General features: G+C 39.3%; 1 protein-coding gene across 8 annotated transcripts in view; it reads right to left on the bottom strand.

The window, feature by feature from the left end:
• megf11 (multiple EGF-like-domains 11) overlaps nt 1-22,660 on the bottom strand; it is a 107,027-nt gene that overhangs the window by 33,754 nt on the left and 50,613 nt on the right. For all 8 annotated transcript variants that reach the window (XM_088080547.1, XM_088080541.1, XM_088080545.1 and 5 more), the window contains 2 exons: nt 1,572-1,818; nt 1,290-1,410 (listed from right to left, as the gene is read on the bottom strand). In XM_088080547.1, the coding sequence (XP_087936673.1) occupies nt 1,290-1,410; nt 1,572-1,818 (368 nt within the window). The remainder of the gene's footprint in view (nt 1-1,289; nt 1,411-1,571; nt 1,819-22,660) is intronic.

Below are 22,660 nucleotides of genomic sequence, written 5' to 3'. Positions count from 1 at the left end.
TTGCACTTCACTAAGAAGGAAGAATAAGATAAGAATAATATGAGAATACAGAAATACTGAGATACAAATTCATTTATAACATATATTGTCATTACAGCCAATGGTCGAATGTAACTAAGTACATTTACTCAAGTATTGTACTTAAGTACAAATTTGGGGTAAATGTACTCTACTTGAGTATTTCTTTTCATGCCACTTTATACTTTTACTCCACTTCATTTAAGCGGGAAATAGTGTAGTCATTACATCTATATAGCTTTGGTTACTTTACAAACTAAGATTTTTTTATATTCAAAAATCTTTTGTTATAAATTAGATTACCACGCTTTATATAAGTACAGCTGAAATGATTAGTTAATTCATCAATATTCTGACTGTCAAAATTAATTGGCAACTATTCTGATAAACATTTAAATCCTTTTTTTTATATAAAATAATTCTTAGGTTTTTATGGGGGGTTTTCTGTTTTTTGTTTTGTTTTTGTTTGTTTTTTTAAGTACTTTTTTAGTATTTTTTAGATGTTTTTTTCCTAATAATTGTAAGGGTTTTGTTGGGCATTTTCATAAGGTGGTATTGGTACTTCAGTAAAGGAACTGAATACTTCTTTCACCACTGATTACAGCATTGCTGTGGTTAATGATGGTCATGTCTAGGCACAATAACCACTTGCTTATGTTTATGGTAAGGAAAATCATGTTTGGGCTTTAAACGCCCAAAATACACTGGCTGCGTCCTCACTGTAGCCGCTGCAGGTTTGAATCCAGCCCTTGTATTAAATGTACAAATGTAACAAATCTGTGGTTTGCAAAAATGTACAATGTCAGCATTTTCTTCTGGTGGCTGGTTTTATTTTTGCTTTACTGCCTTCATTCATAGTTTGACAGCAGAGACAGACATGCGGGTAGATTGAAAACAAGACGTCCTGCAACAAAGGTCCCCTGCTGAAATCGAGCTTGGAATGTTGCTTGAAAACACTAGGCCACTGGGACGTCCATAAAATAACACTTTATGCTGTTGTCTGTGGGTGGCTGTGCTCACTTGACATTACTTTGTAAGGCACACCCAATTCTTTTTGCACTAGCAAGGAGCAGAGAATCCCATGCTCTCATTTATAATTAAACACAGAATATTGATCCAAAGATTCATGTTCTCAACATGTCTGTCTCTGCTGTAAAAACTACATGAGCAGGATTAACATTTTTTCCCCTGAACACCAACAACATTTAACCTTTTCCTTCTCCCTGGCCTTTCTTCCTCATGGCCCCCACATCTTTGCTTGAGTGACCTACCGTCCACCCAGTGGGGCAGGAACAATCTCCAGTGATGTGGTGGCATGTTCCTCCGTTCTGACAGGGGCAGCGCTGTTCACATTGAGGCCCGTGACTCCCGGAGGGGCAGCGCTCTCCGCAGCTGTCACCACACAAGTCAAGAGTCAAATGTCTGCCTGCAGTTCTTTTTATCAAAAGAACACTCGCACAAACAACAAATTGTATATATATAATGTATTTATAGAGATATTTTAGACACCCAAAGGAAAGTGGCAATGGAATAAACACGTTGCTGGTACTCACAAAGCCCCTGAATACCCCGGTGCACAGATGCACTCTCCTGTCTCGTGGTTGCAGGTGGCACCATTGAGACACTGGCAGGGTAGTTGGCATGCCTTGCCATAGTAACCGTGCTCACAAAGCTCCTCACATCGCCATCCCTGGTACCCATCAGTGCACACACAGGCACCTGTGATGGGGTTACACTTAGCCCCATTCTGGCACTGGCACCGATTACTGCAATGAGGTCCCCAGTAGTCACTCTCACAGCCTGCAGGCACACAGAGAAGAGGCATCAGACAGAGCAGAGTGATAACACAAAAGAGGAATATGCACCAGCATTTATCCTTGAAAATCACATCAAATAAACGCAAGCAATTGTAAAACGAATGGATTTCTGTAAGATATATGATTGTGCGTCATGAATATTCTATATTTCTGGAAATGACACCCATGAATGAATTGCTTAATGCCATGAAAATGTTCTGACATTCATATTCAGCTCGTGCCTAACCCTAAAACCCCTTTTCGCTTAAAGGATGAGTACCATGAAAGTCTTATTATTCTACTATCAACAAATCTCACAAAAACATCAAACCCAACATGAATCGATCCTACAAATACTGTGAAGCCAAAGCCTGATGTAGCTTATTCCTCTGTGCCATAGAGCTCAATTGTCGTCAAAAAACGATTAAAAACACATCATTGAGCCACACTGTTGCACACAGAAACATGCCTCTTCATTATCAAGAGCATGGGCTCTGTAGCTTACACTGAGTCAATCCATAAAACATTGTCATGTTGCAGCTACATACTCATTCGTGCAGTATCTCCCAACCTTTTCCCATAAGGAAACCCCTTTTTCTATCATTGAGTAAACTGACAACCCCTGACTAAGTGACATGTTTTATGGATATTTCACATTATATTCAATGCAAAAGGCTAGGGAACAACTTAACTGTACAATTACCCCAAATAGTGATCGTGGTATCTGCAGGAAGTTGTGTAAAACAAGTAGCTTTTCATATGATTCTATGTCTATACACACACACACACACACACACACATTATATATATATATATATATATATATATATATATATATATTTAACTATCATACATACTTAATAGGCTACTTTTTTGCAGATGTCCATTATTCTATTAGCTCTTTAGTTGTTTTAATTGTGTACTCTTTTTATATAGTATGCATTATCCTCCTCCTCTCTGGCCGCAAATATTGGAAACCACTGTTCAAGAAATCCCATGTTGGGAGGAGTTTTGTGCCCACAGCCATAACTGTTTCAAATAGCGTAGGCATATTGTTACCGACATCTTTTATGTTTACTGTGATGTTCTTGTTTGTGCACATCTTGTGTGTTAATTGAGTGTTTACTTGTACAGACGATGAAAACAAATTTCCTCCACAGACGACAATTAAGTATGAAACTGAATCTGAGGCTGTTAAGCAGGGAGTGAAGGCTGTGAATACAGCTTGTATTCAGAAATAACTGTACCCTTATGCTACGTGATAAAATTTACAACATTCTAGTCTTTTAAAAAATAACAATTTCGTTGTATTTTCTTCACAGAAATGAATGAAATGGTGAAATTGGAACTACTGTCTATATGTTGGTTTTCTTAAGCTTCCTAAAATCAAGAAAACCCCATGATCCCCTGTGAAGCTTTGGTTAGGAAGCAGTTCACTAGCAGACAAAATATATTCTTAATTCTCTCATTTAAGTGTTTGCTAAAAGCTACATTTGTCTCAGCCATGTAGAATTATTTAAAACTTTTTAAAAAATTAAAGCATATTTTCATGACTCTATTTCTATTTGCGGTGAGAATAAATGAGCTGTCATAGCGCCGGGAGCCACAGAAAAAGCCACAGAAGTCAAAAGTTATTCTAGAGATGGACGTGTTTGTTTTGATCTTTTCATGGGATGTTTTCACAATCATAAAAAAAGAAAAAGAAAAATAACGCAATATCCCAAGCCGTATCTTTTAAATTCATTCAATTCCTTTCTTCATTCCTGCTCAGGGCCGTAGGCTGCAGCTTTGTATCTCAGCATGCCCTGAGCAAAAATCAGGTGTTGCTATCCATCACAGAGCTAACATCATCAGACAATCGATCACACGCATTCAGAGTAATGGGCACACAAACACAGGAAGAACATACAAACTCCACACAGAGAGGACCTCAGATAGTGTGTGTGAGCCACTACGCTTTTGTTTCAAATCGACAAACACTCCTCTGTGCAAAGCTTCTGTGAGACAAATATGAAGCCGGCGACACGGCAGAACAAAATTCATATCGCCTGTCAATATGAACCTCCCAGAACATTAATCAAAGTGTAACCAAACCTGTTGGTAAGCCCAAGAAGTGACGAGAGAAAGCTTCTGGCTGATAAATACACTGTGTAGGACAAACATTACAGCTGCATCGCAGACAGCTCGCTCAGTCCAGCTGATCATTTATCTTTCTTTATAAACATACGGATCCAAACTCCTTGCATGGTGACTCATTCTACTCAGCTGGAAAAAGACATCACAACCTTCACACAAGCGCTGGATGGAGGATATAATGATGCACCTCAAAACTAAACAATATAGAAACACCACTGGGGGTGCAATTGAAAGTTTTCACAAGATCTGGCATTAATTTCTGCTATATGTTGGGAGACCTTCTGCAACTTAAATGAAAATGCAATCTTTCTGAAATTTTATTTCATTCTGGGATTTTTTTATGTTTTGTTTTTATTTTCAAATTTCAATTTTTGTTTTGCATCTTGTATGTGTAAGGGTGTGTACTGTGTGCATTGCACTGTTTTATATATTGTTTTATGTAATGGTATGTTTTTCTCTATTCAAAACCCAATAAAAATACATAATTATTATTATTGTTATATTATTATTATTATCATCATCATTATTATTATTATTACTAACATATGGATGTATTGTCATGTCTATCCAAACAAAAAATATGTCATTATTATTATTATTATAAATATAAGGATCTATTGGTCATGTCTATACATACAAAATAACTGCACTGCTTTATATATAGTTTTTTCTTTATTCAACCCCCCCGCCCCCAAATTCCTTTATTCTCATCATCATCATTATTATTATTTTTAGTAATAGTAGTAGTAGTAGTTGTTGTAGTAATAGTTGTAGTACAAACATGTATTTGTCATGTCTATACAAACAATATAAAAACTGATAACAGAAAGGTTTATCACATACTTGTTGATTTTCTTTCATTTCCGACTTATTTGAACTAAACATTGTGGTCCAGTAGCTGTATATTCCCTCAACATAAGCATCGCAGGGTTATGTTATTATGACACATACTGCAATGAGACAGCCCTCCTAGATGCTTTCCTATATTCACCAGCTCACCTTTAGTCATTTGGAGCTCGGTAATAAACACATAACGGGTTTAGCTGAGTTTGCTTGGTGAAGCTGTCTAGAGGTTGATGGGAGCAGAGCTGCAACTATTATTTTTATCGTCAGTTAAGCTGCAGATTATTTTCTTGATTGTTCAATCGTTCAGTGAATAAAATGTCCTACAGGCAAAGGTAATGTCTTTAAATAGCTTGTGTTGTCCTGCCAATGGTCCAAAACTCTAAAGACATTAGGTTTACTGTTAAATGAGGCTCAGAAACAGCAAATTTTCACAGCTGAGAGTCTGGAAGCAGTGATTTTTTTTCTGAAAAATTGATTCAAACAATGAATTATAAATTGAAATAGTTGCTGATTCATTTTCTGCCGATTAATTAATCAATTATTCTACAAGTGAAACTCAGCACACATTTAATCAGGGGGAGTTTCTTCATGCTTCTTTCATTCACAGCTCTCTGTCTCCCTGTCTCACTCATCCTGCTTTTTTCATCAGCTGATGATGGGCGTTTGCTCTTCCAGTGAAGCCAATCACATTGTGCCACAATCTCTATCAGCCAATCATGTGGCCGCTGTCAAATTTTAAATCTTGGGTATATTCAATGTCAAAGTGATGTGCACCATTTTGCTATGATTTACAAGTTGAACGACATGTGTCTTTGAAACAGTGTGAAACGGGCTTTGAGGTACATTTTCTCTCATTTGGTGTGTGTGTCAGAGGTGTTACCTGATTACCAGCAGTGTTTATAAACCAAATTCTGCTTATCTTTACTCATTGTGCCCTTGATTCTTGTTTTTATTTTACATTTGCTTTGGCAATAGAAATGGATGTTTCCCATGCCAATAAAGCCTCTTTCTAAACCCTGCTGTATTAACCCTTTAAAACCTGGAACGACTGGAGCTTGCCCTTCAAAAGTATTTAAAGCTTTGAATCCTGAGGACATTGGTGTGATTTCTTTCAGAAACATTGGAATAAGGCAGTGGGCAACATGATAATAAATTTGTAAATAAATAAATGTCAATGAGTAGATTTAGAAAATTATTTTTAAAAAGCTAGGAAAAAATGTGGAAATGAAAAAAACTAGGGGAAAAACTATATATATAATTACCATACAATTAAAATACCATAACATATTTTTATTTATGTCAGTTTTTTATCTTATATATTTATATCTATCTATATATATATATTTTACATTTCTCCCCCCAAACTTTTAAGCAAGTAATTTTCTTATTGCTCATTGCCATCTTTCCCTGTTTATGAGCGATATCAAACCGTAACACAGCGGGATGTTCAACACATTACTGTTTGTTTATAAAAACATTTTGCTTTATTTTTTAGGGGATGCAGCCCTGTTCTCCTCTCTGCTACTATCAGCTGTCAATATAGGCGGAGTCATCATGACCTCCTCCACCCCATTCACCTCCACTCATCGCATCCAGCGCTCAGGTAGAGCTCTGCAAAAATCCACTTCTCATCACATCCATATCCACAGCCCCATTATTATCACCAGCACCACCAGTATCTACACTCCACCAGAGGGGTTTCCTGTTCTATTAAGGCTGTGATACTCAATTTACAGCCTGCGGACCAGATAGGATGCTGGGTGGTCCATGGACCAATTTCTAATTCACAAATTCAATTGATTCACACTGGGATTTGTTTTGTACTCTGAATGTAAATATGTAGCCAGAGTGCATTAAAAAGCAACAAAATAGAGCTTGTTTATTATTTTTTTTTAAGTGTGATGGAAGGACTCACTGGCAAAGGGCCTGGCTAAGCCCCAAATGTTCTCAGATCCTCTAAATGCCCCTGTGTACACCTGATTGGAGCGAAGCTACTGAGACTGGAGTTGCCTCTTGGCAAAAATGAGTGAGGACAGCAAACACAGAAAGGTTAGAAAAAAATAAATCATTAATTATATGTAATGATATATGTTTGTTTATCAAGCATCCCTTGGTCTCCTGTCATTTGCCAAAAGTGCCACTGTGGACAAATCTATTTGAGCATCTCTGTACTACAGATCCACCAACCCCTCTAAAAGATTTCAAATTTTTGTGACTATATATATATAAACACTACACTACACACACACACACACACACACACACACACACACACACACACACACACATACATGCATATTCTTTCACTCAGAAGAATAAGTCTCACACCAACCATATGGTAAAATCCAGGCAAAACACTGTTAACAAAAGGGCCAAAAAGCTTTTTAGCATTGGCTGAAATTTCAGTGATTTCTGCAATATCATCATTACATATCAGTCATTAGATTCAGCGTTAGAATCAAACATATTTTTGCAGGTTTATTGTGGTTTAACTGAAGTTCCTGGCACTTCCCTTGTAGTAAGGAGACTAAAATGCTGCATTACCAATGAGCAAAATGTTATGATCAAACGGGTGCTGTCACTCAGAAAAGGGGATGAGGATATATACTGAAACCAGACTGAGGGAGAATATGTGATGCTGACATACCACAACCATCACAGAGGAAGGCACCCTGAATCTTATCTGCAAAAAAAGGAACCAAATGTGCAAGCTGTTCACACTTCAAGAGGGAAGAGCAAAAGAGGATGCAAAGATTAAGAAGAAGAAACAAGTGGGTTTTATATGTAACAGTTTGTTACTTGGATGTCTTTTAACACCTTTTATCAGGTGCAACTTCAGCAATCAGCTGTCAGGAAAGAAAAAAACAAATCGTGGTGTACTGGAGGCAGTGAAACAAACTGCTGCATGCCTGGTGACAAATGCTCACTTTTCAAAGTTTGCTAAATGTACTTTAAACCGACTAATTGTATTGAACTTGGAGTAATAGTGCAGAAAGCCTCAATTTGATGGAATAACATGTGGATGAGACAATGCTCATCCTCTGTGACGACTGTGCAAATAGGCAGACCCCTGAGGTGTCATCCCTCAGTAACGATGAAGAGCAAAATGAGCCTTCACAGCTGCATTGTAATATCGGCACTCAAGAAAATTGGTTACGTTATATAACCTGGCAGCTTTACATGGGTTAATGTAAATAGCTCAGTGACATTATTAAGTGGTACCTGTGGGAGTGATGTAATACAAGCAATTCCCACACTCCTCAGGGGATGTCTCTGTTTAGAAAAACTCAATAAGTCCCATAAACTGCGAGCTAATCTTCAAGGTTAAATGAACAACTGGCTTTTATGTGAAGAACAATCGGCGCTGAGCCCGGATGGTAGGCAGTCTTCCCTCTCACCAGGGTAATTGTTCTTTCGAGGATGTAGTGGTGATTTAAGTGATTGGTATGGCCTTACGTCTCTCCGGCAGCAGCTGTATTGCCTCACATAAAAGCCCAGCTTGAGATCCGGGCCGACACAGCAGCCATGGCGGTGAATATTCCACTATTGATTCTCACATCATCGCAGACTCAGTTGTAAATGTAAAGACACTGCTCCCCCTCCCCTGTATGCTCGCTCTGCCAGAGCTGTGATCAGCTGGAGTGGGAGCTTAATGAACCCTGTTTCATGGTCGGCACTGAAGCTTGTTTTTCCAGGTGCGCAGCAGGAAGATGATCAGCTCTTCCCCGATACAGACAGGTCCGCCCTGAAGGGGGTCCTGAAACTCTGGGCCGGTGCAGTATTACTTCTGCGGTCAGACAGACTAGAGGCCACATCACAGGGCTCACATTTGATTTGATCTAATCTGCTCCCGGCCTCCAGTCTGGCATGAATGAGTTCCCTGAAGGTTGAGCTGCTGCCACGCAAACGACCCTGGCACATTAAATCTGAGGTGTGTGCGGGCGGCCGGGGGTAATGGATGAGCAGTTTAGCAGCAACTTGGTTTAGCTCTCTGTAAGCGCTCATCAGAGCTCCCTCAGCTCAACAGTGCTCCCTCAGCACAGTCCAAAAACAGGCAGTGCCTAAATAACCCGAGGCATCATTACCTTCCATTTCAGCTTCAAACCACATTAACAAAGAATCCGTTTTCTATATTCCTACATGTGTAACTCAAAATGTGATGTCAGTAAAAAAAAAATAAAATAAAAATTAAAAAAAAATACCCAGAGCGGCAGAGAAAAAGAGAAATAAACCAAAATCTATCCAGCGCTTAATTTGCAGACTTTTCTGGTGCTTAGGAGCTCAACAAATGTTACCATTTGAAGTTTTAAACCTTCTTTAGCTTGCAGTTAGAGGCCTCAGCACATTGAGAGCAAAGCCCATTATCTCGCTGTCTCTCTCCTACACAGAGGTTCTCAAACTTTACCCAGTAGTCTCTCACTTCCCAGCTCTGACAGCATTTAACTGTGATTAAGGAGTCAGAGTTCATGATGAGCTGCAGGCAAAAAAAGAAGAAAAAACAGAGAGAAACAGCAGAGGAAAGTAGCATGTAGCATGAAGGCTTCAGCTTGTGGAGAGTGCAGCTAAATTGTGTGAGGTGATGAGGACCCCCTGTGGGTTGTGGTGTGTAGGCAGTGAATCCCGCTCAAGTCTGAAACTAGAGAAGCTGCAATTCTGCCCATTAACTGGCCTGGCCTGGGTCAGTGAGCCTAACCAGAGGACACATAGACTCGTCAGCCCAGACTCTCACAGCTCATAACAGCGTAACAGTTGGAATGTGGATAACCTCACACACGGGGAGAGGTCCAATCCCAAGGTGCTGGGTATAATCCCTTCGGCTGGAACAAAACAAATCACGTTGAGGGATACCGGCAGATAGTAAACTTCTGAAGGTGATGTCCAAAGAATGGGCTGAGAGAGCCATCGTGGTGCTGCTGAGCTTTGAAGTGTGCTCAAATGTCTGCATGATCAGGGGCTGGCTGCAACAGGATTAAAACCAAACAGCTTTCTGTGGCCGACTTCATTCCGAAGTTCTCCTGAACTTGGCCTCTTCAGCAGAATGTTTGTCACTGCTCTCTATGATGGCGGAGAGTCTGTGCCACTGAAAGCCTCTCATAGCTAAATTCAAAATGAGGGGCCTGAGTCAAGCTCTTTAAATGCAGAATATCTCTTCCCATTCAAATGGCTCCGGAGTTTTAAACTTCATTTATTCAGCTGCTGGACGCAGGGAAATGGCAAACTTCAATTTGAATCCTGGCTGCTATAAACGCCGGACACTCGAGGTGCTGGGTGCAGACAGTCGCTTGCTGCTTTGCCAGCTCTAACTAGGAAAACCACATTATTGCGATTGGAATATTTGGCACTCAGCCCGAGTTCACTCCCCGCCGCCTGAGTCACTCACTGTCACATAACTATTATTAACACACACTGTTGACACTCGGGGAATAACTCAACTCTTACAAGACATTAGAAGGCAAAATGCTCCGGCTCCTGAGAGCCTTTTTTTCTCCTCGCTTACTCTTTAGCAGAGCTTGTGGCAAAGCAAAGCAGTGTGACTCATTGTCTTGACAAGTCTCCTGCATCGCCTCATGAGAAGAGCGCACCTCTGAGTTTCATATTGTCTCATTCACGCTTTGTACCGCCGAGCTTTGTTCTTTCCCTCTTTTTTCATTCTTTGACAGATCTGAATTTTCAAATTACACTCCATGACCAGAATTAATATGGGCAAGTCGCTTTTCTCAAAATGGCATGAAGACACAAGCTTTCTTTACAAATTTTTTAAAAATGTTAAAATGATAATTCTTAAAAGGAACAATGAAACAATTCTGCCTCCAATTTAGCTGACACAAGAACGTGTTACATTCTGTTCTTCAGTCAATATGAGTTATTTGTAATAGGAATTATTCAATAAAAGCCCGACTCAACGTTCAGCTATTCATCACAGCTCCCCGTCTCAATGACGCAGACTAATAGAGTGAAAAGACGACAGGACTGGTACCAGGGTCTTGAGGGAAAGTGATGATTGTTGTGTAAAGTGGTGAATTTGCATTGAGTGATAAATGTCTCTCAGCTTTGTTAGACTTGGAGCTATAAAAGCTGCCAATACGCCACAAGACAGGCCCCTACTGTCCCCTCCATGTTCTGCTGACACCTATTACACTGTTATTTATTAGTCCTCAAACCCCCGACACGACAAGTGAACAGTTTACGTACATCCCTGTGAGCTTGACAAATGAATTTCTAAATATACAGAAGAAACTGCCAATAGTCATGGGGGCAGTTGTGCTGAATTGGAATAACAGTGTGCTGCAGCTTCTGCTGTTGGGCGTGTCGTTTGTCCTGCCCTAATTCATCTTAGCCAAGCCCTTGTGTGTTCACGTTCCCCTGGGGGAAAGAGCAGCACAGGACCAAACCCACAACACAGCACGGAGACTCTCTTAACAGAGTTTGCTGCTCACCATAATGCACCACATGCTCCCTCCTGATACTACCTTGCAGCTGGATAACAAGATCTGACTGTTGCCTCCTTGAAACTACAAACTAATGAGTGAATAACTTAATTCTTTTAGGACTATACATTACTGATTAAAAAGGCCTGTTTGTTTATCCCGAGGAGGATCTGATCATTTGTCCAAGTTCTATTCAGGATGTGAACCCCGGATCAATAAGAGCCGTGCAGGTGCCAGCCAGGTTCCTCCGCAGCGAGGCTCTAACAGGGTTAACAGGGTCGGCGGTTGACCAAGACAGACAAGGCCAGGTCATCTCACGCTTTATTCAAAACAAGCACTTAAAAGTGATGCGACTTACAGAGCAGCTCTGTCTTTGTAATAAAACAAGCTGTGTTGAGCGGTAATGCACGCAGGCTGTGAGAGACGCTTTTGCCTCAGTGCAGTAAACCAGTCAGTTGTTCAACAGAACCTGACACAGCTCATGAAAGCTTCTGGATCAGCAAATTGTTACACAGCCCACTGCTCCTTCCAATTAATAATTTACCCTTCACCCTGTCCTGCAGAAAACAAACCCCTTTGCTCTCTTGCCACGGGACAACAACAAAAAAGCAATCAGGGTGGAGGTGGGCGTTTATCTACAGTACAAAGCAACACACAGTGACTGAAGTATAAATAAAGCTGTGATTGTACCGCATCACAGACATTACACACGATGGCAGCTCAGTCATGGGCAGCAACGCAGCCGCTCCAAAAACAGTGTCAACCCGATAAAACCAACTGTTACCACACTTAATTTGCACACATTGATTTCCTATTTTCAATTATTAATTCTAATTAGGATGAAGTAGAATGTGCCATGGGGCAGCAGCAGTCAATGTGACGGGGTGCGGCCACAGAGTGGAGACTGATGTACGTTCATATAACGTCAATAGGGGCAACCCCATCAGCATCACGACAGAGTCCAAGAATTATCAGGGCCATGCTTCATGAATGTTTGCTGTGGCACTGACACAGCTGCATATGGAAATAATGCACACTCTCTGCACAAGAAGTGACAAAGTGCTTTTACTCAGTTACTGTATTAAAGTGAAATTTTGAGGTACTTTAGTATTTCCACAAAATGCAACTTAACACTTTTACATTTCAGAGGCAAAGATTGCACTGTAACCCTTTGAAACCCAAGCAAATTGGCTTTATTTCTGTCAAATACATGGGAAGAAGGGAAGTACAAGCAAATTACTTGAAAATTAGTTTTAAAAAAATAAAAAAATAAATAATTGGGGAAAAAAAATGAAAAAAGGAAATGACCTGATAAAGTGCTTAAAATTATGATATTTCCATTACCGAATTTTAAATCTGTGATTATGATAACTAGCTATAAATAAAGTATTTCCCTAGCTTTTAAAAAAATGAATTCTTGCACTTTGTGGAACATTTCTTACCAAGTTGCCTATTGATATTAAACCCATGTTTTCAACAGACATCGTACCAATTTGCTAAGTGGTCAAAGGTTTAAATACTTATGAAAGGTGTCTGAAAGCAGCACAAGACAGTGATGCCGCTTCAGGTTTCAAAGGGTTAACTCCATAATGTTTATTTCAAAGCTACCTTTCAATCTTTCATCAGTTAAGATAAAACTGCCAAACACCAAAGCAGTTCAAATTTGTCTCACCTTGTTCCACTACATTAAAGCACTGCCTACTTATTAATGCATCAATGATATCTGCATGATGAGCACTTTCACTTTAGAATACTTGAAACTTTTTGCAAAAACCTCTTTATACGCTGTAAAAATATTCTATTTGTTTAACTTTGAAAAGTCAGTGTTGAGGCTGCTTTCAATTTTTAAGTTGACTGAATTTAAGAAGCAAATGGGTGAATGTGGCTCTACAGGTAGAGGGGGATGTCCTCTAATCATAAGGTTGGCGGTTCAATCCCCAGCTCCTCCTGTCAATATGGCGAAGTATGAACCCCAAACAGTTGGGCCATTGGTGTGTAAGTGCGTATGAATGGTGAGTAGCAGATGGCACCTTGTATGGCAGCCTCAGCCACCAGTGTGTGAATGTGTGTTTGAATGTGACTCGTAGTGTGAAAGTGCTTTGAGAGGTCAAACGACTAGAGGAGCGCAAAACAAGTGCAACTTCATTAACAAATTGAATCATTAAAAACAACCTAACTTGTCTTCTCAAATTCAGTCAACTTAATTCATTTAACTCATTCATTTTAAGGCAGCCTGGACACTTTTACTTGTACTGCAGTAGTGCTTTTAAAAGTGTGGTATTACTACTTCTGCGTTAGGGAAATATCTCAGTGCTTCCTTCACCAGTGCAGGTAAAGTAGGCCTGCACATTAAGAGGAAGACATGAGATCTTGTTAAAAACCACAATAATGATGCTATTTGCGATAAACAGAAATTAAAATGTCCTCAGTTCTGCCTTCCTGTTGCTTTCAGTTTACTGCTTAACAACAAACTGCTTGTTGAGATGCTCTTTTATTGCACATATTGATTACTGAACTGAATGCAAAAGTCACCAATAAAAAAGAATGATAGTTAATTGTAAATAGAGTTGTCCCAATAACGATACCTGAATAGGAAATGTCTCTGATGTCTAAAATGCTTGATCAGGTGTGTGGTAAGTAAGCGAATCTGTGCACAGATCTTATACCATGTAATTTACTCATAAACTTGAAAGTAGTTTAACACCCAAATAAAAATTAGTTTCTTTGGGTGTAGTTTTTCTGGAAATCAATTTTTCTTTGCTACTGTAAAACATTTGCCTACGCAAAAAGCTGCGCTGTGCAGCCACTGGCAACTACTTTTTTAGAATTGATCAGAAGAATTTATTTCTATAAATAGTGTAATGTTGGCTGTCAGTCAAATGTCAGAAATTTGGCATAACTTTTTTTTTACGTAATGGTATTGGGTTGATACTCAGTATCGGCTGATACTTAAGTTCAAGTATTGGAACTGTTTTCACAAAGGAAAAAATGTCAAATCACAACATCTCTAATTTTAAAGTGCCATTTTCTACTGACTCTTTTTCAGCTAACGAAAAAAAAGCCCTGAGCACAATGTCGTAGTCTTTTGGGATGTCTTTATCACAAAAGTTTACATTGTGATGATGATTTAAAAAAAAAACAACAGCAGTGAGCAGGTGAATGGGGTAAGTGTAAATTTTTATTTACAGAACCACATATTAGAGAACCTGAGAGAGCAAGAGCTGATCTATTATTTGTAGGGCTGTCAAATCTTTTTTTTTTTTTTACTGTGAGTGATCGCAGAATTTCAATAGTTAATTGCGATTAATCGCATTATTTTATTGCATGTTTTCGTCCCCATTATTTTACATTACAAAACAGTTAAAAAAGTCCATACTGACAAGGTAAAGCAATTCTTACCAGATTGTCTTGATTAGGAATCAAATGGAAGTCTGTAAAGAGGAGGCTCATGGGTACCCACAGAACCCATTTTTATTTAGATATCTTGAGGTCAGAGGTCAAGGAACCCCTGTGTAATGACCATAATGTTTATCCATCGCCAAAGTTTAGTTTAACTTCACAGCATTCTTCAAACCCCTTCTCAAGAATCTAGCATTACATGGTAATTATGAATTCCTTATGGTCTAGTTTGATATGATATCAGATATAATATCCTAATTGTAGTTTTAAAACTTAGCCTGGTACAACCTCTTAAAGACAGCCGGTGATTAACGCACTTGAAAAAAAAAAAAAAGACACATTATGTACGGACCTTAAGTGCATTGCAATTAATGCTGATAGCCCTAATTATTTGTTCATATAGATACCATAATAAATGCCTAAATGAAGAACACAAACCCTTTATAATGGCTATTCCATTTGATAATACCTGTCTTTGAAATGTGACAGGATGAAATAAATAAATGAAATTAGATTCCAAGGATCTCTTGATGAAATAGAAAATGAACTAAAACCTCAAATCGAGATGAGATGAACCAAAACTTGGCAACAATTCCTCATCTCTCCTGTGGTTTATGGTGGTAAAATCACAGGGTGCTCCTTCACCTGCACCCCTTCATTTAGAGTGCCAGGCGGCAGTGTTAGGGGCGATTGTTGTGCCTGAGGTATTCTAATTAGAGAATTATGACTGACTTGATTTGCATAAGTGGGCTAAATAAATGAGGCACTAAACTGGAGAAAGCTGCGGCTGTAAAATTTGTGCACATGCTGCTAATTAGTGCAACTCCATGTGCATAGTATGACTTTTGCAGTTATCCAATAGAAGAGGCACAGAAAATCCAACTCAGCCCATTTAACAGATTTGATTTATTGTAAATATAACTGTACAAAAACAGTGTTATGTGGCACAAGTTTCTCCAAACAGAGGAGGCAGAAAGAGTCACAGGTGAATCTGGGACATGCAATCAGGTGGAGCGAGCTTGAAAGAGATTTTTTAAAGCAGTCTGTTTTAACATCAACATGACATCAATTATCTATGTATGTGCCAGGCTGCTCGACTGAAAATAGCAGGTTATAAAAGCAGGCTTTGTCTGGTGCACCACCAAACAAAACCACAAATATTAGCGCCAGTGCAGCTTGTCGCACTATACGGACACCTGCAGCCTGCAGCTGTCACGCCGAGCCCCTCACCGCACCGCACATTCAGCATCACGCCACAGAAAAACACTCATCTCAACACGTGTCTGACAAAAGGGGCCAATATGCACAAATGAGCAGCACTATAAACAGTCATGAAGTTAAATATAGTTTCCACAGCCAAGAGTGTAAACATGCTTTTTACACAATAGCTGGACCTTTTTTTTTCTTGGATTAAACTCACTGGATAAAATCTCAGTGGTCGCGGTGTCATTAAACACAGAAAATGTGATCCAGGAAGCTACCTAAAGCAAAACTGTATAAAAACAGATTTTGTTGTTGTTCTTCCAGTATGAGTAGGGCTGTATAATTATCTTTACCTCCATATTAAATACCTAAACTCTTTTTAGCACCAAACACTCAAAACCTCTTTGAGCTTGAAACGTGGCACTTTAATCGTTCGCGGAGAACAGTGGTCAGCTTCAATTCATGACAGTTACATTGTGCTTTAATGATGACAAGTTTTCAGGGTGGAAATGTTTCAAAACGTCCACAGAAATTTTGTTAAATCACTCCTACGGTGTAATTAAATTCACAGATGACTACCAGTATGCCCACTATGTTTCAAGCGCATATTTTTTGGGCCTTATATGGTGCACTGCATATATCAAATGTTTGCACTTGTGACTACAAATGCATCTACAACTACAGCCAGTGGATTTAGACATACTTTGGTATAAGTCCTCTCAACATACTTAAAATACAGTCAATAGAGGATGGTTGTGCTGCAGAAGAGCATTGAGATGAATCCAAACTTCATAGGACAGCTGCTGCAAACTTTGCAGTGTTAGTTCTCAAACTTAAAAAGGTTATGATGGAGTAATAAATATTTAGGTGGAGATTAATTTAATTGCTTCTCAATTCTCTTAAGCCTGGAGCTGGTTGATAGTATGCAACAAATATCACATTGTTTTGACCAAATACCTCAATGTCGATGTCTGGGGTGTAGGGTTGACTAATAGTGCTTTCACAAAATATGTTACAAAATGAGATCTGTAATTGGCCAAACAACCATCAGCAGGGTGGATACAGAGACTAACACCAGGTTCACGCTGGATGCAAAGGTGCTGCAAAGTGCAGCATGCCGCTTTTTTTCCGTGGAGCACTTCCTGCTTCCTTTTGGCGCCCATTTTAACACAACACTTCAACACTTACGATAATATAAAATCTAAAACGATATCTCCTCTCATATCATGATAACAATATGGACTGCACTTGTATGGCGCTTTTTTAGTCTTCCGACCACTCAAAGCGCTTTAACACTACATGTCACATTCACCCATTCACCCACTGGTGGCTGAGGCTACCATACATGGTACCACCTGTCACTCAGTAACAATTCATACGCACTCACACTCCAATGGTGCAGCATTGGGAGCATTTTTGGGTTTAGTATCTTGCCCAGGATCAAACTGCTGACTTTCCAATGAGAGGACTACCCGCTCTATCTCTGAGCCACAGCCGCCCCAATAATAATAAAAATAATAAAATACTGTCCTGTCTTACCTAAGCCCCCCAAAATCCTGAAGTATTTCCCTATAACATTCAGCTTATTACTAAATGTGAAACATTCAAAGTCTAAGTTTGACAAAGAGTTTATTACTAAAAAACTCAAAAGCTAAACATTTGAGGCCCATTCAATTCAAACAACTGACATGAGCACGGACGAAAATAAAAGTCTCTCATGTGAAATAACCAGATTTGCTCACACTTGGCTAGACAATTGTGTGTTCAAGTAGGATCACATCACATCGAGTAAGAAACTGATTGAGAAAATAAGTTTTCATTGCCTTTATTATCTTTGGTCTTTGCTCAAACTGTTGTAAAAGTTAAAACATGAGACACCTCTAGAATGAGAAATCATTCTAGAGGTTAATGTCTAAGATTTATCGTTTTGTTCTTTGCTGTTTCTTATTAATAATGTGGTCTAACAGTAAAATAGCAGTCTGTGTACAACAAAATAACCCCTAAACCCCTAAACTTCTTTTTAGCTAAGTTAACTTAGAAATCCAAACACAAACACAAATACTTCTAGCAAGTAAAAACTGAAATTTATACTCAGAACAAAATAAAACTAAACTGCAATCTAACATTCAATTAAAATAGATTTAATTTTTTTAATTTGGGGAGAGAGGGTGGGTACTTTTATCACTGCTAATTTACATGTCTCAATCTCCGATTTTGGTTTTTGTTTTTTTTGCAGAGGACGTCTACAAGCAGACCAGTCATTAAAAAAGTGACATTATAAAGCACAAGGCTATAAATAATGTTCCATCTGCCAATTTTATTATTTGAATCACCTCGAGCTGTACCTATGCAGTAAGTTTTAAGGAATAAAATTGGAGTCAAAGAGCACAAACACCTATCGAGCAATACAGAGAAGTGCATGAATGCAAATGTAGTGTAAGTTATTATTTCTGTTTGCATGCCTTTGACTGTTTCCTTCTGTGGAGTGTGAGCAAACAGCACTTGTCAGTTGTTCACTCAAAGGAACGATTTTATGTGTCTGACATGTCACAGCGTATGGATCAGTCCCTCACTGTGAGCACAAACATGATTCAGTTTAAAGAACCAGTGCGCTTATCCACCTAACAAATTAATCCCAACAATACAGAAACACACACTAACACAAGGATAATTGCTTTTTAATGATCTCACATTATGCAAATGCTCATCATGAAGCCATAAATCTTTGGAGGAGGTTCTACCTGCCTGACTGTCAGTGATGCCAGCAGACTGACAGGTTCTCTTTTACGAGGAAAGTTAAAAAAGACTTTTACTGGCCATTATCTGCTTAGATTTGCAATCTTACACCTTAAAGGTATACTATGCATGACTGTCGGTTACTCTCATGAAAAAGAAAGCCAACCCCAGATTCATTCATATTTGGTGTTTTGCCTCATAAATATCACATTTTCCACCAAAATAAGCGTATGTATGATGGTTATTTAAACGCTGGAAAACCTGCTTAAAATAAGAAATAACTATTTTCTCATTGCCAGTTGACTAGTGTTTGAAGCAGACAAGTGTCTCTCTGTGTGTGTTAGTGTGTGTGTGTGTGTGTGTGTGTGTGTGTGTGTGTGTGTGTGTGTGTGTGTGTGTGTGTGTGTGTGTGTGTGTGTGTGTGTGTGTGTGTTTTTGTTTGTTTTTTTTAACTGGTGTGTCATGTTAGATGTCACGGACAGGCCAGATTAGGAGACCAGTGAAAATGTTATAATGGTTTACTACGTTTATTTTTGTTTCTGTTACTTACTCAGTCACTCTTTTTAAACTCAGTGCAAACTAAAAAAGTTTGGCTGATGAGTGCTACTTCACATGTGTAGGTTTCAAAAACAGGTTTAGGGACAAAAATAACCAAAAAAGGAGGCAGACTTGTTATTTCTTTTGTCAATAAGTCAAAACCCTAAAAATTCCAAGACACACTGTTTTGCAAAAAGGAATGAAAGCTCACATATATATCTGTGAGCTGCCACTTGTTTTTACATGCCCTTAAAAAGACTAAGTTGAAACGCGTAGGCATGAAGCCCCTTTATTAAAGGCTTTTTGACTTTTGCAAAATAGTGTGCCTTGGAATTTTTTGGTTTTGACTTATTGACAAAAGAAATAACAAGTCTAACCTTTCTCTCCTTTTCTGACCAGTACAGACTAATTTGGAGGGATAGCTCAGCGCTGCTTGGATGGGGACGGATGGCATTTTGTGTCAACATGTGTGTTTGTGAGTTTTTGCGCAGTGGGAGAGGGGCTTCTCTTTGCATTTTTTCAGTGCTGTGTCTCTTGGAAGCCTGCTGCTTAAAGTATGGCACCTGGTCAATACTTTCTAATAAAGCTTGACCTCACCTGAGTGCTATGCAGGTACATGCCCACAGATGTCCTGAACACAGAAAATAATAATAATAAAAAATATACAGGCAGAGGGCAGAGTCTCTGCAGAAAAATGCACCACCACACACTTCTAGTGAGCTGCAAATGATGATTAAGAGGGATTACTTGTATTAGTCAGTACATTGTTTTTAAGGAAAATCTTGCACAGTGTATCTTTAACACTGTGCATTTAAATGATCTCAACTGCAACAGAGAGGCCAAAAAACACCAGAAATGTATCATTTTAACGTTACAACTCTCCTGCTGGGTTGATATTTATATAAAAACGGGTGAAATGTGGCATAGCAGTGTGTTTAATAGCCTACTAAATTAGCACTAGATCCTGTGAAATATTCAAATATCTGAAAAACAGAACTTTGAAAACCACAGTAGAGTATAACGCTCAATTAGGTATGAAGAGCAGCGGCACTGGATGGATAGATAGCTGCTACAATATGAAAGGACAGAAACAGGAAAACATCTCTAGCCTTTGATTAACACAGAAAAACTGTAGATTAAGGGTTTTTTTCCCTTTATACTATCATCTCTCCAGGATAATGCAGACCCTTTGGAGACTTCTCCCAAAAAGAAAAAAAAAGGAAATCTTGGAGTTCATCTCAAATGAACTGCTGGCTCTGAAAGCAGTGTTGTTCTTTCAGTCTCTGAAACTCACTAGGCCCATGAATTATTCTCCCCGATTCTCAAAGTCAAAGTGAAGTAAAAAGTATACAACAGCAACTTAGGGAGTATTTTTTTTGTGTGTGTGTGTGTGTGTGTGTGTGTGTGTGTGTGTGTGTGTGTGTGTGTGTGTGTGTGAGAGAGAGAGAGAGAGAGAGAGAGAGAGAGAGAGAGAGAGAGACAGAGACTGACATAAAAGAAGCGTCTAAGAAATAAATCCAGCCATCTGGGAAGAGCAGAAGGTTCTAGCACATGTCAGCATGGGGCATAAATCCTGAATCTCAGTCCATGTGACGTTTACTCTGAGTGACGGCACGACGTTTAAAATATTTAAAAACAACAGATTTAATCGCTGGTCACTTTTGATTAAACTGAAGTTGTCTCGTTAAAGGGCACACAGACGATACGAGCGAGAGAGAGAGAGAAAAAAACGTATTTCAGAGTCAAGGCAAGGACCGGTGTTATTGATCCATGGACCTTAACCCTCTTTTTGTTCTGTGTCTGAGGGCGATTTTGTCATTCATACTACAGTATGCTTTCGCCTGGAATGGGAGTGAGTCCCAGAATCATAATACAAGCTAATGTTTAAAGTGTGAGGCTGGGAGAATCACATGGTGTCAAGTTTCTTTGCAAATCTAATTTCTCAGGGGGGGATTCATCACTTTGAGGATGCGGGTGCCTGAACCAGTAAGTCAGCATTTTCTGTCTTTTATCCATCCAAATTCAATTGAAGGCTCTTAATGAAGTGCACGCTACAGGAGACGATGAACTCCTATTGGTCTGCTTTTCTGCTTAGACTTAACATTGTATTGGCCGACGACACGTGCTCCGCTGCTCCGTGGAATAAGACAATTTCAGTGGCATTGACCTTGTTTTTTTGTTGTTGTTGTTGTTGTTGTTGTTGTTGTTGTTGTTGTGGGTTTTTCAGCTTTACGATTTATTTTGAAACACTTTCTGCACAACTCAGATTGGATCCTCACGAATGCATCCTTGTGTCTGGTAATGATTGCATTTCCTCTAAAATTTCCTTTGATCCTTATCATCCAGATGCCCTTTTTGTCAGTGTTTAGATCCCAAGCTACATCTCTTTGTTCCACTTAGTGCGCCCTAGCTATGCGATAGAGTCTCTTCGTGTTTTGTCCTTTCCCTTTTTTCCCTCTGTGGGAAAGCCACCAATTTAATTGAATTTCTGGGCTTTTAATGTCTGCATTACTCTAATCAGAGAAGAGGAGAGTAGATTTGTTTATCTCGACCTTGGTAGAATTAGCAGAGGGCATTTGTAGAGATGTTAATGCTTTAGAAAAAAACAAAACTATTCTGCAAGATCGTAACCAGGGCTGATATTGATCAACCAGTCAAAGATGCTTTTAGACATTCCAGACACTGACATTTGTGGCGTCATGGAGAAGGCATGGTGACAAAATGCTGTAAACTCACCCCAAACATACTCAACAGTGATTCTATTTCACAGACCAAAGCACAGCCTTTTTGTATAAAACAATGCCAGTGTGAGCAAATAAATTTTATATGAGTTGACCTAGCTTCCTTTTTCTGCTTTGTGACTGTATATTAAGATGCTAGCGCTGGATGATTCATCAGTCACAGACAGTGAAAAGATAGGGCTGCCATTAAAGTAAGGTGCGGGCATTCTGCTATCTCACACAAACAACATGCAATATAACCTTCTGAGAGGGTGGCACGGCTGCAGGCGAGGCAGAACACAGTGGAATGCAAAATACAACCCCAAATACCCTAGGGCCCGGAGGCAAATTTGATTAAAAGTTTGTTTTTCTTCACTCTCAACAAACGGAGGAGCTCGTCGATGCGGCACTGACAGTTAATTGGACTTGGCAGGGCCACGAGTTCATTCGTCAGCATTGTGTGGGGCTTGCCTAGGAGGAGCAGGACAATCGATGTCCCTCAGGACGGCCTGTAATCACTGCAACACTCCAATGAAGTCCAGGGTTAAACATCAGGAGATTGCAGGTGCACCAGAGGATCTGAGAAAGACTGCTAATATGCTCCCACTCCCGAAGCAAACCAAGGACACTGCAACACAGCTCCCAGAGGACTGTGATGATACCTTAGAACAGAGCTACACCTCAAGCTATTACTCTGACCAAAATCAACATGAACCAAAAGGTCCTGAGAGGTGATACGGGTGTCTATAACAAATATTTTGCAAATAAAATTCTGTGCAAGACTTTTCATGAGTGTAAATCAGTGCTTCCTAACCCAGACGCCTCCTCAAGGGGTTTTAAG

This window comes from Plectropomus leopardus, chromosome 7 (assembly GCF_026936395.1).
Source record: "Plectropomus leopardus strain MGB_pleo_1.0 chromosome 7, ASM2693639v1, whole genome shotgun sequence".
NCBI lineage: Eukaryota > Metazoa > Chordata > Actinopteri > Perciformes > Serranidae > Plectropomus > Plectropomus leopardus.
This window is presented reverse-complemented; position numbering and strand designations above follow the sequence as displayed.